The 16,513-nt window shown below is 41.4% G+C and overlaps 1 protein-coding gene across 2 annotated transcripts in view; it reads left to right on the top strand.

Moving 5' to 3' along the window:
• The window catches only part of DDX10 (DEAD-box helicase 10), a 300,200-nt gene that overhangs the window by 189,031 nt on the left and 94,656 nt on the right, over positions 1-16,513 (top strand). For both annotated transcript variants that reach the window (XR_008320238.1, XM_053312440.1), the window contains exons 14-15: positions 1,303-1,416; positions 4,150-4,311. Coding sequence is in view for 1 of the 2 variants with exons in the window: in XM_053312440.1 (XP_053168415.1) it covers positions 1,303-1,416; positions 4,150-4,311 (276 nt within the window). In the remaining variant the exon portion in view is untranslated. The remainder of the gene's footprint in view (positions 1-1,302; positions 1,417-4,149; positions 4,312-16,513) is intronic.

Below are 16,513 nucleotides of genomic sequence, written 5' to 3' on the forward strand. Positions count from 1 at the left end.
ACAGACAGGTTCAGTGGCTGCTCCACCTACCGTCACCGAGGGGGAAGGCCTGCTTGGCTCACCCCCCTGTCACGCACATGGCGGCTAAAATTATGGAAAAAATCGGCACAGCAGCCGGGCAGGTGCGGGTTGGTGGCAGGAGGCCCTTCAAAAAGGATTTTTTTTTCCCCTGAGGGAAGGCTTCACAGTGGGTGCAACCTCATGGCAGGAGCAGTCTGGATGTCAAACCTACCTATATGCACCACTGATTACATCCTCTCAATGTTGTCCTGCGGGGCTTTTCTCGATGGTGTGGGGTCTCTTGAAATCTGGCCTTGGGCAAGATGTGTTAGGCACAGCCTCCCTAATGAGATTTGCCTGGCACCATCATTTTGTTCTTTTAGATTCTGGGTAAAGATCTTTTTTGTTCACCCAGGCCTTTTAAATTTGATTTTTAAAACTGTATTTTTTAAAAAACCACTAGTTTAAAAAATTGTTTTGTATTGTATTTTGTATTTTTTTGATGCTCTGTGTTTTTATTGGATGTTTTAATGGTGTGTAGTGAGCTGCCCAGAGAACAATTTGTTACAGGGCAGATAACAACGTTGGATGATGATGATGATGATGATGATGATGATGATGATGATGAATGTCAATGCTTGCAGTTTTTTTTTTAAAAAGATGTCCTTTGATGCATTTATCAGTTCTTAGCCTGGGCTGGTTATACATTTAAAACCTAAATTAATAAACTGTATTACAGCCTTGAAGGCATCAGTGTGGCTAATAAAGACATGTATTACCATTTATTATTAATTTAGACATTTATTACATTGCTCCAAGATGTATTTCTTCTGTATTTCAGAATTTATACTTAGAAGTAATCTGTTTTAATTGCTACAGTTTGAATGGTATTAATGATGTCTGGGACTAGGTAGTTCTTTATAAACAGCTGTTGGGGAATGCAGTTGGAAACTGTAGAAAACATATTTGAGATAATAAATTAGAAATGAGAAAGCATAGTTTAATACCAGTAATGAAGGCAATGACTATATAATGATGGCCTTTAAGCCAATTGGCTACTTTTCCTACTTATCCTAGAGATCTTTGAGCATCACAATTTAAAGCATATTTCATTGAGAGCTAGAAACATTTGTTTTTCAGTGCTGTGTTTCTGCAGAGTTTTAGCATGTGCAGTACATGCTAAAACACAAGCGGTACAGATGTGCCTCAGGGCAAGGAGGAGCATATGTAGTTCATCTTTGTTCTAGAATCATCTGTACAAAAGCTTAACTGTGTTGCCTTCTGTCTGTTCTCCTTCTATAGGCTGCATCAAATTCAAAGTTGAAGAAGAAAATAACTAAAACAAAAGAAGCAAAAAAAGTCTTGAAGAGAAAATTTAAAGTAAACACGAAAATCGTATTTACTGAAGATGGGGAGGTAAGATCAAATCAAATTGTTGTGGTTTTTTAACTGATGGTTGCATAAACTTATATCGTTTGTTTTTGGCCTAGACAGAAGTTTGCTAACTTTCTACCTTAAAGGAAGCTTTTCCATGTTGACTGTCTTACAAAATGCCAGGGAACCCCCAGCAGCTTGGGATTCAGGGGCATACACCTCAAATGCTGCCCAGACTCACGGCCTGTTTGGCCTTACTCAACACACCCTTTAACTACACATTTCAGGGAAGGTGGATAATTGTGGCTGGCTGTATTTCAGGAATGATTACCATGGCTGATCTTCTCATTGAGGAGCTCCTGATAAGTTTCCAAGAAATACTGCCCAAGCAGAAGTATCCATAGTTCTACGGAAGAACATGCTACACCAAAAGTTAAATTTCTTTCTTTATCTTCATTATCAAGCCCTTACATTTGTGTTCTGTGAACACTAACAGTGCACAGTGTGGCTACAAGTGGCCTGCAAAGTCACAGTAAGCTAATAGAAGAAAATATCTGGTGCCTACACAGGGACGGGCCTTCTCCATTGCCACCCCAAGACTCTGGAATGCGCTCCCTGTTGAAATAAGATCCTCCCCAGTTTTAAAAATTCTCTAAAGACTTTCCCCCTGCACCTAAGCTTTTTAACTAGACTGTGGTTTTAAACTTTGTTGAGGTTTTAGTTTTTAATCTGTTTTATGTAGTTTGGGGTGGTTCACAAATCTGAAGAATAAATACATAAATATTGGTGGCTTTTCCCATAGCAATTGGTAACAGGTGCTCATTTGAAACCCAGCTCCTCTTCCATTCTGATGCAATTGCACTAGATGCGTTGAATGAAGGAAAAACAGAAGTAGGGGCAGGAGTTGCTAGGTTTGTACATACTCATTATTAGTCAGAAATGTGTCAATCCCTGCACTGCTTTAAAGTGTGAAGCCTACATCTTCCTTCACAACACTGTTATGGCCCATTTCAGTGCACTCAAGAACCTCATGGGCCAAATGCAGGCCTGATATGTCACTGATCAAACGAACAGAATTGTAGCTATGTTCACACTACTGAATCTCCTTGGGAATATGTCCTAACAAATTATAATTGCCCACGATTTACTGGAAATGAAACATTTAGTTTGGCTGCACAGAAGGAGAAGACAAATGCTTTGCTGCTTAAAATAATTTCGTGTGTTTGAATTTCAAAGGATAATGTGAACCTCAAAAAGTTGAATAATGAGTATAATAGCAGATAGAAAGCTGATCAGTTTTTTTCTTTCTAGGAAATGCTGTAATGTATGTTTGTGGTAGTCATGGATGCTGAACAGTCGTGTCTATAATTAGGTCAATGTATTAAGGCTTGTTTTATGAAATTGTGTGAGGAATAATGTTGAACTCAATGCTGCGTTCAGAATGTGAAATAGCAATATTGGCTCTAGTGATATTCTGAGCTAATCTCATAGGGAGAGAAAAATGAAACATTTTGAAGACGGTGGTGGGGGGTGCTTTTCTGACATTTGTGTATGTGGTATTGTCAGTTTGAATATGCTTATGCTTAAAATATACTATATACAGCACCAAGTGATTTTGGTGCTTAATAAATGCTATATTGGTGGTATTATATCCATCTCATGGGTATTTCTATATATCATTATTTTTCTATGCCTGAGTTGGACATTCGCTGCAACTCCTCTTTCTCCCCATCTGTGTAGCAGCCCTTGATGTTTTTGCTTCTTCCATATGATAACCCCCTTGTGCTTCATATCAGTACCAAATGCATCTTCCTGCCCTGCTAAATAAGCATATTTTCCCCTCCTTCCATGCTGCAAAATCTCCTATTTCAGTTCCTGATTGTGCTGCTGCTACCTCCACCTTTCTCCTAATTTCCACAATATTCCTATTAGTCTGGGCCAATATCTTATATTGAATGAGCTCCTGTTAATTATACATGTCTTCAGGGGAAATAGAGTAGAATCTTGATTTTCACCTGTATAATTCAGGTAGTATATGGCATTAGGGGGTTTCAAATTGGGGACCCTGTCAGTTGGTATTTTGCTAGAGGATGGAATTACTGTCTTGTTCTCTGTTGCACTTCAGCACCACCTCTGCATATGACCAGAGGGTGGTAATGCAACTTTTAGTTCAGGGTGACACAAGAGGCCATTAGGATTTTACATGGCCCTGTAAAGCTTGTGACCTGCTTTCTTGGTCTGAGCAACTCATTGCTCTGGCACAGACCAATCTACTGTCTAACTGCCTGTCCTCATTTTGTCTGTTGGCTGATCTTGCTGGCTTCTGTTGCTTCCTGCCTACTGGCCTACCTGCTTCGCAGCTCAATTGCCAGCTTGCCTCCAGCTGAATCAGATAGTGGTCCAATTAAACACTGTATGTGCTGAAGTTCTGAGTGTATGTGACTGGGTCAATCTCAACTTGAAAGGAGTAAAAATATTCAAACTAAAGCTCTATAAAGATACCTCCTACCTTCCAGAAGCTGGTTAAAAATAGCATTTCATTTTACATCTCTTATTCTTCTGATCCAGAGTAGCAATAATCTTTAGCAAAAGATTTCTTTCTCACGCATCCCTAACAAACTTCTAAAAATATCTCTGCATATGTGATTCCATAAACACAAGAGTGACTCTCGGGAGTCATTCCATTGCCATTAAAATGTAACATGAAAAGCAGCCACTCTGGTTTTAGTAATAAAAAATATACTATAATATTTTCATTGTTCTCTTGTGATTCAGTTAATTCAGCAGTGGCCACCAGCACAGAAATCTGTTCAAGACACAGAAGAAAAAGATGACAATTCTGGTGGAATTGATCTAGACAAAGCAAAAGAGAGACTACAGGAAGAGGACAAATTTGACAAAGAGGATTACAGGAAGAAAATTAAAGAAAAACACCGGGTAAGTCCAGTTGTTTCCTTTTGTGTGAATGTTTAGTGATAATAAATGTAATGAAACATTGACATGTGTATTAGGGAATGAAAGTTTTTGCATAATAATCTATATATTGAAACATTTCCACTATAGATTAGAACTTTGTTTCCTGTGCTGCTCTAGTGGGTTGTTTGCTTGTTTCTTTATAGATGAAGAGGGGCAGACAACATGATTTATTTATAGCCATCTTTATGTAATTCTTATTTTTCTAAGTAAATTGCTTTGAGAACTTTTTTTTTGAAAAGCAGTATATAAATATCCATAGTGGTAGTTACTTCTCAGAGCAATATTGCTCTTAATAAAGTGTAATATTTGAAGGACAGAGATGGCAGAGGACATGAGATTTATATGCTATCAAGAAGGATGAAGAGTAGAGAGACCTATATAAATGAAGCCTTCAGTAAACGGCATTTGATTTAAATGCCTACATTTTGCATAGGTATGATTGAGAACGATTAGAAATGCTAATGAATTATACAAAAATGTCTTCGCTATTATGTGATTGATTTCAGCTATAATGTAAAGCTTTAATGCTGGTACTTTAAACTCCCCTTTTGGCATTTAAGAAAATTTAAATTGTAGGCTATAAAAATGCAAAAGATTGTTTCTGGATCATTTATTTGTCATAAACCAGAGCTTAAAGTTTGAGAACTTGACAGCAGAGAGTACTCAATCTCTTCAATATCCACGGATCATTCTTCTCTTTCTTATTAGTGTTAGTAGGTATCTACTGTTGCCACACTTAGAGGTTTTTAACAGAATTGAGCCCTGTTATAGAGCCCTGAGTCTCTGTAGATACAAAAACAAATAGAACACATTTCAGAGAAGATAAAGGATAAGTACTAAAAGTTTGCTGAAGTTGACAGCAAGATTATGGGAAAGAGAGGGGAAGGTTTGGTGGGTGGGTGGGGGGAATAGTATGTATACCTGCTTCAGTGTTAGCATCTTACGTAATAAGCCTGCATACATGATCTACTGAGTTTCTAAATTTTGTGGTAGAAGTTGTCCACATGGGCCTGGGACATGGTTCTTCATTTTTGGTCTTGCTAGTCCTCTACACTTGAACTGGAAACTTGTAATGTTCTACTCTCTACCCTTTTTGGTTTCCATTTCCTTTTTGTGGTCTCTTTGCAGTCCCACCTATAGGTGGGAGATTCTAGAAATCCTAGAACATTCTAGTGATTTAGCCCAGGAGCTGTCACTTTTTCTTGATAGGTCAGACGTTTGTGTAAATGTGCATGTCCTAAAAGGCAGAATGAGTGCCTTCCTGCTCCATCTTCTCTTCTAACAGTCATGTTAGCTACAGCTGGTTGAATGCTCTCTGTCCTGGAATTGCCCTTCCGTTGTATCTCTCCTTGTGAGCCCCACACTTCATTTTTATTATTTCCTTCATTTTGGAATCGCATTCCTTTCTTTCCCTTGGGCCAATATTACTTCTAATCATAATGTGTCTACTTCCGATAGGTATGAATGGCTGCAGATGCAATGCTGGGTACCCTGTTAAGTGTAGTTAGCAAATCAGCACTCTCTCCACACAACAAATTTGCCACTCCTTTCCCCACAATGGCAATCCTTTGTGGAGTCTGCCTCTCTCAGCTTATACAGATACACGTTCAGAAATGCCATGCATTCTTCTCTTCCTCTCCCTTGCAGTGCAGACAATAATGTAATGATATGGTGTGGAACCACACTATTTGATATTATCACGTGACTTGTCCCCATAAGTACATGTTAGAAGAGGGAAACTCCACATAAAATTGCCATTTTGGGCAGCAACCCTCAAGGCCCTATTTGCATATTGCACAGAGCACTTCTAGGGCAAGGGGAGATTAGCAAAATTCACCCTCTCCTTGGGCATGAGTACCCTCACTTCAGAAGCAGGGTTGCTTCTGCTGCACATGTGCATCTTTTGATTGCACATGTGTAGCCTTGGTCAGTGTGTCAGCTACTATATAGCAATAGCAATAGCACTTACATTTATATACCGCTCTATAGCCGAAGCTCTCTAAGCGGTTTACAATGATTTTTAGCATATTGCCCCCAACATTCTGGGTACTCATTTTACCGACCTCGGAAGGATGGAAGGCCGAGTCAACCTTGAGCCCCTGGTCAGGATTGAACTTGTAACCTTCTGGTTACAGGGCGGCAGTTTTTTTACCACTGCGCCACCAGGGGCTCATATATGGAAGTAAGTTCTAGGGGTGTTCCCACACCTATTTTAGCATTTTGGTTCAAATTTGAACCAAACAGCTAGTCTGCCAACCAGTTCGGTCGAACCGACCAGCCAGTCCATTCCATTCGATTGAACTGGTTCGGTGGATCGAGGGACTATCCTTGTAAAGGAAAATCCAGTGAGGATTCCCCTTTACAAGCAAAGGGGAATCCTGGCTTTAATAAGACTTCTAAAGGGTGGTGGCGGCAGCGGCCATGGCGAGAAGGTACCTTTAAAAGTAGATGGAAGTTGCTTACTGGTCTGGCATTCCCCCTGCAGCCAGCCCATGTGGTGCAGTTCTGAAACTGACCTGGCCTTCGCAAATGCATGGATGGATGGGCTGCTGGGGGGCGTGCTACTAAAGGTGCCCCCTCGCCACCCTTTAGAGGCCTTATTAAAGCAAGGGTTTGCAAGCATAACCTGTTCTAACTGATCCGCCACAGACTGGGCTTGGTTCGGTTCAATTGCAGACCAGCCGCCTCTCTTGGAAGTCATTCTGGTTTGCTATTGAACTGTCGAACTGGCCCAGTTCATGGCTGATCAGTTCGTGATCAAATGGTTTGTGCACACCTCTAGTAAGTTCCTTTGACTTCAAAGAAACCTGTTCTTTGAACCTTCTTTGAAACTCTCTATTCTTTGAAACTCTATTCTTTTGAAACCTATTCTTTAAACCTATATGTGTAAGAGTTCTAAATAATCCATAGGGATGCTCAGCAGAATCTTTACATTTAAATGTGAAAATACAGCCAGTTTCTTCAAAGAAAACACTTGCCTGTAAAATAAAACTAAATTGTCTGCTCTGTGGGGAAGGAATCACAAAATTATTCAGGAGTCCTCAAATGCTATACCATAGTCTCTAATATATTAAAAGTAATTTCGATACTTTTGTCAATATTATTTTATTACCATTTCCAGTTACCTTCATTTCATGAAAAATCACCAAATCTGTTATACCAAATAAATACTCCTTGAATGCAATGATGAAGGTTCGAATAAAGCTAACACTTCTTTAAATGTGTTTGCTTCTACTTCCAAATTCTGTATTTTAAAACTGCTCTTTTAACATAACTCTTATGAAACAATTTTTAAAACTACAAATAAATGTCAAATTAATGCTAGTTGTTCACTTATGCAGGAGTCTGAAGGATTGACTGATAAAGTATTTAATAACTGTGTTCTTGCTACAGAAGTACCAAAACTTAATTTTCAGAGTTCATGAATTTGTCAGCGAATTGGCTCATTGATTTATAATATTCCAATCAGTCACCTCACACTTCTTCATTACTCCTTGCCCTTGAAATATAATTGTTTTGCTTCCAATTTCAGGGTTCTTTTTGTGGTGGTGGTGGTGGGGATACATTTATGCCTGCTACTTGAACAAGAAAATAAAATTAATTATTTCATTACTTAATCTCAAATTCCTCATAGGGATGGGCCCGGACCAGTCCGGAGGCCATTGAAATAGCCTCCGGACCCGTCCGGACCGGTCTGGACCTGGGCGGTCTGGTTCGGGTGGGGGGGGGGTACCTTTAAGGGCGGTGGGAGGGTTTACTTACCCCTCCCACCGCTTTTCCGCTCTCCGCCGTAATCCTAAATGTAATTGGGGCGGCAGGATACCTCCCTGCCGCCCCTTCCTCGATGTTGCTGGGAAAACTCCCAGCAGTCCTTTGCGCGCGTGCAAAGACCTGCGCGCGCAAAGGACTGCTGGGAGTTTTCCCAGCAACATCGAGGAAGGGGCAGCAGGGAGGTATCCTGCCACCCCAATTACACTTAGGATTACGGCGGCAAGCGGAAAAGCGGCGGGAGGGGTAAGTAAACCCTCCCGCCGCCCTTAAAGGTACCCCTCCACCCCAGTGCCGGACCGCAGTAGGCGGTTCCGTGCACACCCCTAATTCCTCACTCTTGGAAAATCTGTCAGTTGGCTCTTAATATATACCTCAGTGACAAATATATGAGTGAACAAATAGTTGATATATCTAAGTGTTAGGTATTAAGTGCAGAAGTTGCACCTCATGGACCGTGGAAGTCTGTGTACTAGAAACCAAGCAAGTTGTCTAAAACCCATAGATCTTGCTTTATCTGTAGATAATCAAATACCACTTCTACAATTAGATGCTGTTCAATATAAACCCAAGTATAAATGTTTACCCCTGCTAGCAAGTTTTTAAATGCAGCTTTCTTATCTTTAGTGGGCGTGTGTGTAACTGTCCCTATTCAGCCCTGTATAGTGTCTCTCCAGTGTTACTAGTGTCTTTGGGTGTTTTTTGTTCTGTTGTGAGCCCTTTTGGGACAGGGAACCATTTGGCAGAAGGTTAGGAATGGCACAAAAGCAGACTAAGGGGCCAGAATCTCAGCAGGTTTATGGAATTTTCATTGCTCAAGAGGCAATGGTTAAATGAGGTTGTTTTTGTTTGTTTTACAATAGAACATCTATGGGAATTTAGGGAAACGGACCTCTCACTTGGCAGAATCATTGGGCTGTCTGCCTGTTCCTAGTGAGTGGGAAAACATCCCCTTTGTTTAATTATTGAATCAGTTTTGTTGTGCCTATCTAAAATATACTGTAAAGCAGTAATAGTGTGGGTTAATATGACGGAGGGAAAAGGCTATAGAGTTGGGTTTTGATTGCAGTAATATGGTTAGCAGTTTGGTTACCTTGTGGATGGAAAAAAACATTTCTGTGGATTAAGAGAAAGTGATAATGTATTCAAATTTATTGCAGATTTGAAATTATTGTGCGAATACTGTGAAAAGGATATCTTCCCTTGCCACCATGGTTTTTTGACTTAAAAAAACCCGACAACTTTATTTTGGACTGAGAGTAGGAATGTGCAGAACCGGCTCGATAGTGAACCGGACCACTGCCAACCGGGCTAGTTTGAGTGGTTTGATCATGAACTGGTTCAAGCTGGTTCACTGTGCTGACTGGCCTAGCTGATTGGTTTGAATGAACCGGTTCAAATACCTGTGGTTTGTTCCAAATTTGGACTGAACTACGCCAACCAATCCATGCACACCCCTAACAGTGAGGTATTACAGAGGAGTCTGAAGAATTAGAGACTTAAGGGCAATGGTGACCATTCTAGTTTTGCTTAAAAATACAGAAAATTGATTTTTTCTTGTGCGTATCAAGCTCATCTTAAAAGCCTGGTTGCCATTTGATGGTGGAGATGGTTGTGACAGGTCCCAACACCATTCCTTCATGTTTTAGATCACATGTGATTATTCCTCCAGATCATCTATATTTCTGGCCAACTGACTGCGGAGGTTCAAACAATGATTTCTATTTCTCATAAACGAGCCCAAAGCAATCAGTTTTATATACTTCATCTCCCCCTCTTTATATGTTTCAAGTATTTATATCCTGTCCTTCAGGGCAAATTCACCCAGAGCGGCTCAAAAACAATCGGCATATAAAAAATTAGAAATCGAAAAGCAGCAGTCAGATAAAACATCGGCTAGAGCAGCATTCTTCATGGTAAGGCCCGGGGGCCAGCGGCACCCTCCATCCACTTGAGTGCTGCTCCCTGACTAATTGTTTATTGGGCTTGTGCTAAAACTGAACACTCTCCACAGTCATCCTGGCACCATATGAAGGTGACCATTCTCACCATGGAGTGTTGTACTTTGCCCAGTGCCAGGAGCTCCTTTCAGGAAAATGGAGCCCTCTTGAGCCCCTGCACTATGCAATCTTGGAAGGTGTGCACAGAGTGCTGGGAAGTGTAGCCCTTCACAGCATATTCCTCTTAGGGTTCTTAGGAGAGGGCTCTGTCTGCCTTAAAGGGAGAAAAATGCAGTACTGTGCTAAGGGACAGTGGGATATAGCTCTCCCAATGAAGGGGTGTTTTTTTTTTGGCCAAAATGGCCCCACTTTGAAAATAAGGAAGATCACTGAACTATAATCACCTATTAAAAGCCTTTCAAAGGAGGAGAGTTTTCACTGCCCACTTAAAAACACAGGGAGAAGGGGCTTGACGGATATCTCCAGGGCTGGAATTTCAAAGATGAAGCATCACCGCCAAGATATCTTAGAGAGCGCCTTCTTCTGCATGATCCCTACCCCACGTTAAAGTCATCTGAGGAGGTCCGTCTCCAGTTACCACCAGTTCGTTTGGTGGTGACTCAGAGGCGGGCCTTCTCTGTAGCTGCTCCTGGGCTGTGGAATGCACTCCCAGCAGAAATTCGTAATCTTAATTCTTTACTGACCTTCAAGAGAGCCCTTAAAACCCATCTGTTTGGCCTGGCCTTTCAAGGTTTTTAATTAGTTTTAATTCTTTTAATGTTAACCTGGTTTTCAGGGTTTTAATTGTTTTGATAGTTTAATTGTTTTTTAAGATGTTTTAAAATTGGTATTTATATTTGTATTTCTGTTTTAATTGTTTTTAATTATTTCTGTTTTTTAACTGTAAATCACCATGAGCCAGCTCGGAAGGGCGGTATAAAAATCGAATAAATAAAACAATAAAACAATAAATAAATAAGAAGGCCCTATACTATGCTTGGAGCCTGATTCAGACATTCTATTCTACGTGGTGCAGGAATCTTTTATGTGTGTATATACTTTTGCATTAATGACTGTACGTGTGTTCATTTTATAAGTGAACTTGGGAACAGGCCCCCTCAAATGCAGGGTACACATAGAAACTGTATGTGTGGTGAGTAGAATGGGTGAATAACTGTGCATGTGTACAGATCTGTAAGCATACACTGTACATGGAAAGTACATGCATGAAACCTAAAATGTGAATAGGGCTTGTGATATTGCCAGGCCATACTTTTAAAAATCTCAGATTTTTGGAAGCAAAAAATGCAGGTTGCAAGCTTGGTGGTACTCAAAATATAATGGAATAGTACGGTCTGAGTGATTATTGTTACAAACTGTTAAATAGGCCCAGATCCTCTTGTGTTTTTAAAAATGAAAATGTGACTGTTTCTCCTGTTCTGATGCTGACATTACTACTATATTTTCAGTATAAAGCCTTCCATGACAGTTAACTATTTATTATTATTATTTTTTACATTTTTATATCCCGCTCTTCCTCCAAGGAGCCCAGAGCAGTGTACTACATACTTAGTTTTCTCCTCACAACAACCCTGTGAAGTAGGTTAGGCTGAGAGAGAAGTGACTGGCCCAGAGTCATCCAGCAAGTATTATGGCTGAATGGGGATTTGAACTCAGGTCTCCCCGGTCCTAGTCCAGCATTCTAGCCACTATACCACTCTGGCTACAGTTGAGATTTAAAAACATTATATCACATGAGCTTTACGAAAAGTAAAGTAGTATAACAGATATTCTTAAAACTGGGGGGCGGGGTGGTGGTTTTTATTTCTGGCAATCTTATCTCAAAATTCTTCAAGAAGCAGTTCTTTGTACCTTGCTGTAATCTTCCTATCTACCAAATCTGAACTGGTGCCCTTCCTAAAAATTGTTTATATCCTATGAAGTGTTGCAAAAACTTAGTTTTCTAAGGGAAGATTCAGACCACCAGGAGATAGCCACATAAAAGCTTGCCATGTGCCACCAATAACTGTGTTGGCAGCCTCTGATTACATGACAGAAAAAGGAAATAAAATCAGTGGTCGACAGTCATGTGTTCACTTGCAGTTGTGGGCCATATCATACATAACAGTGTTGACAGACTGCAGTTTTTCAGAGCAATTCAAGATTGTGATAATTGGATTTTAAATTTCAGGAGGAGGCTGGGGGTTAAACAAATGGGCACCGATAGAAACAATCTTCTGCTCAACAGCTGAGGTTTTGAAGGACAGGCAGGAAGCTTGAGGGCAAAGGAAGATTCATTAGAGGGAGGGGAAGCCTAGGGCATTCCACATAACATATGACAAGCTGTTTGAGATGCTTTATTTTGAATATATAAACAAATGAGGCTGCCTTATACTGAATAAGGTCACTGGTCCATCTGCCATAATGCTGTCAACTCTAATTGGTAGTAGCAGTCAAGGTCCACAGTCGGAACCTTTCCCGCAGCCTTTACTATAACCAGGTTCAAACACAACACTGAACCTTTAGGTTCCCCCCAGCCCAAGATATGGAAGGAACCTGAAATTGGTGTTGCAAACAATTGCATATCGTAGTTTGATGGAAGTAGCTGAGTTGAGCCAGAGGTACAGCCCTAGCCAGACCTCCCAGCGAGGCCCTGGATACTAGGCCCTACCTTGCGACGCCTCACAGCCGTTGGTCTGTATGACAAAGGGAGTGGGCCTATCTGGAACAAACCAGAGGTTCATGAAGAGTATGGGTTCATAATGAGCACCTCAGGGCGAGCAGCACTTGGTTTGGCAAACCAACTTCAAATCTTGGTTATATATCTTGGTTTGAGGCTCCAAGAGAACCTCAGGTTCCTGTCTTAGCATGGGTTTAGACAGCCACGGTCAAGTCTGTTACCAACTTTGTAAGTAAGTTGTGTCTTAAATATGAACCTGCCATGTCTGATCTTTTCAACTGCTGATACTGGGGATTGAACCTGGGGCCTTTGGCATGCAAAGCATGTGCTCATTCACTGAGCCCTGATTTCTCCTCAAAGGTAAAGCCTTCCTCACCTTCCCAGGCAATATTGCCCAGGATGAGAAGTGCACACACCCCTTTGGCGGCCTTATTTTATTGCAGCTATGTGGGAAACAGAATTGGGGAAAGTGCAATGCAAAGATAGGAGAGAGAGAGAAAATGGAACTTGCATGTAAATCTGAAGTCTTGAATTACTTAACCTTGAAGAGTTAATAAACTTGACTGAGGTACTTAAAATTATGAAGAGCATAATAAAACACAGATCGATCTTGCTTTCTGTACTTTGGTTGCATTTGAACAAGAGCTTGCTGAAAGTTAATGGCAAGTGCCCTGTCTCAAAGGAAGGACACAACTATTTTATCCAGCAAGATGCAGTGTAGCTTTTCTATTATACTATTGGGACTTCATAAAATATTCTGAATATGCTTGCCAGGAATGATTTAAATTATGACAATGACACTTAACATTTATGCGACACTTTTTGAGAGTTCAAAGCACTTCACATCTGTTTTCATTAATCCAAACAACAACCATGCAAGATTGTTCAGTATTATTTTCCCCAACATTGTTAATGAAGAAGTAGGAACTGAAGCTGAGAAGCTGTGACATGCCTAAAGCCACTATGATGACAGTGAACAATTTGAATTGAAGACTTGGTTTTTGTTTTTGTTTTACTCAGACTTTTAGCTACATGAAGTGCTCTGATCATACAATCAGGAAACTCTTCTCGTGCAAAACATTAATGCAAAATATAGTTGGATTCAGTTTTTATAATCAGTGAGAGGAAAGTGTTTTGTACTGGGCGGCCGCATTACATAGCAGCACACATAACACACATTCTCTCTCTCTCTCTCTCTCTCTCTCTCTCTCTCTCTCTCTCTCTCTCTCTCACACACACACACACACACACACACACACACACTCACACTCACACTCACACCATTTAATAAATATTGCGCCATGCAAAGCGTGGTGCACAAAATATTTTCACCTCTTTTCCCTGCCGGGGGGAGCCACAAAAGTGGGGGGGGAGCCACCAGCACCTCTCATCCTCCGCCCCCAGCTCCAGTCTCTCTTCTCTCCCCCCACCATATAAAACTATTTATTCATAAATATTTTCCGAAATGAAAATAGGCTTACAAAAAATATCTTAAACAGCGGCATGGGCAGGGTGCTCGTTTTCCTTTCTGGACAAGAAAAGAGAGAGATGGGAGGGATGCAGCTGTCTTCCCACCCAGATCTTAATCCTCTCATCAGGAATAAATTGCAAGTCATCAAAGTGGGATGGGCACCTCTGTGGGAGGAGCAGCGGGTCAGATGCGAGTTCAGATACCAAAAATAGGGTGGCAACCAAGTTTTGGAAGTGGGGCTGGGAGGGAAGGAGAGAAGCCGCAAAGGGAAGCTCCCTAAGACAACATTCCAGTTGTGGGGGGAGGGTTGGGGGAGAGAAAGAAAGAAATAGAATTGATGGCATTTTTCCAAGCTAAGGTTGGAGGAGGGCAAATGGGACATGGCACACCATCTCCAGAACATCGCTTGCAGAAGCAAGTGTGAGTTATGGAAACCGTCAATAAGTAGTCCATAGAAGGTGCCAACCTACCAAAATGTTTACTGGGGTCTTTTGCAGCCACAGGGTGGCTTCCTCAATTTGTACTATTTTATTGTTCACATCTTTGCAATTGCCAGCGAAGCAGGCAAGAGGGAGAGGGAGGTCACCATGAGCAGTTCCCAACACTTGACCATAAGGTCTCTCTGGGCTGCTGGGGAGTGGGGAGCCACCGTCACCTCCTGTCCTCTGGCTGCTCCATCTGTAGCTGGCAGGGGGTGAGTGGATCCGCTGCCTCCTGTCCTCCCTCCCACTCTCCTCTTGCTGCTCCGTCTGCAGCAAGAGGAGAGGAGCCACCGCCCTCTCTGCAGGGAGGAGCCACCGTCTGCAGGGAGGAACCACTGCCCGTCTTCCTCCCTTCATCGTCCTCTGGCTGCTCGCGAGATCTGCAGCCAGAACTGGAGGAGGTGGGGGCGTGGTTGCAACGACCCAGCCGGGGAGAGGGGAAAGTGCGGCAGTGCTTACCAGCCAGGGAGAGGGGGAAATGGGGTGCCGGGCATTTGGGCGGCAGTGGCAAACTCAGCAGAGACTGCGCACCCGCCAGAAACTGCTGCGTGGGGACCTGGAAGTTGGTGTGCATGCATGCACACACCTTAAAGGGAAGGCTGGTTGGATTGTAGGATGTGGTATATCCTACGCAAACAATGCTTTCTGAAACATTTGATGCTTTCTGTTTGTTATAAATTTCGGGTTGGATCCTGTCCTTGTGCCCCATCTATGCAAGCTCCTTCTGTTCATAGAGTTCGAGTTTAGGATCCAACCTGTAATCATCTGCATTAGTTCATCAAGCACTAGCTGCCAAAATACTTCCTCATAGCATTGACATTAGTAGTTATTTGAGAGATTTGCCCTTTATCCTCCATAAGCATTTGACTGCTTCAGATATACAATCAAATTGAGATTATTCTAAAAATGAAAACCTTTTGAATTTTTACCAAGACCTTAGAAAACGAATTATCCCACATTCTTATGGATCTGACAAACATGCTTGTAGTATATAGTGATGTATGCAGATTTGTGGTGCATGGGAGATTGAAGTGTACCAGATAAAATCAAGCCACCGATTTAGAAGTATCCAGTATTATTTGGTTCTTAGAGTGTTACCATTTATCCCCCTTTCTCTCTGCCCATATATTGGCAGTGACATCATCCCAAAGAAGGGAGTAAAGGATGCCCTGGCACAGCCTGTGCTATTAGTGGAATTCCAGGATGGACACAGTTCTAACTGGCCAGCTGCAAAGAGGATGCTTGCCTATTATTCTGGAAGTTTATCTAGAAAAGCAATATATATCTTTTTGAGTGGTGTGTGAAGTGTGTCTCCAGTTTTGATACCTGTGGCACAGTTTTCTCCTGGATCAAAATTAATGAGGCTGTAAAGGTGTTTCCATGTTGAGCCACCCAAGCCTGCAAAAATTCAGTGAAATGAAAAGTAAGCGAAAAAGTAAGCAGAATAACACAAAATCAGCTGAAGATGCAACTTTTGCATGTGAACAGATCTTCCTTTCCTTTTATGTACAGAATTATTAGAGCACAGTTTTCAGTATGTTGTTGAATATTACAGTAAATATTCTAGCCTCCCACAAAATTGTCAAGATGTCCTCTTTCTGAACAACGCAGAGGCAGATGCAATTTCCATCTCCTCATGCATGTATTTGTAATCTTGTCTGTAATACTCTTACCCACTTACTTTGGGTATTTTCTTCTCTTGTTTAAAATTTTTCTGACAGTGTCCCAGATGTGACATGTTGGCAGGCATATTAAAATACTTAGGAAGTACAGTATTTCCTCAAAGTATTGACTGTCAAGAGTCTGGAGGAATGTCAAGACT

Source organism: Hemicordylus capensis, chromosome 3 (genome assembly GCF_027244095.1).
Source record: "Hemicordylus capensis ecotype Gifberg chromosome 3, rHemCap1.1.pri, whole genome shotgun sequence".
NCBI lineage: Eukaryota > Metazoa > Chordata > Lepidosauria > Squamata > Cordylidae > Hemicordylus > Hemicordylus capensis.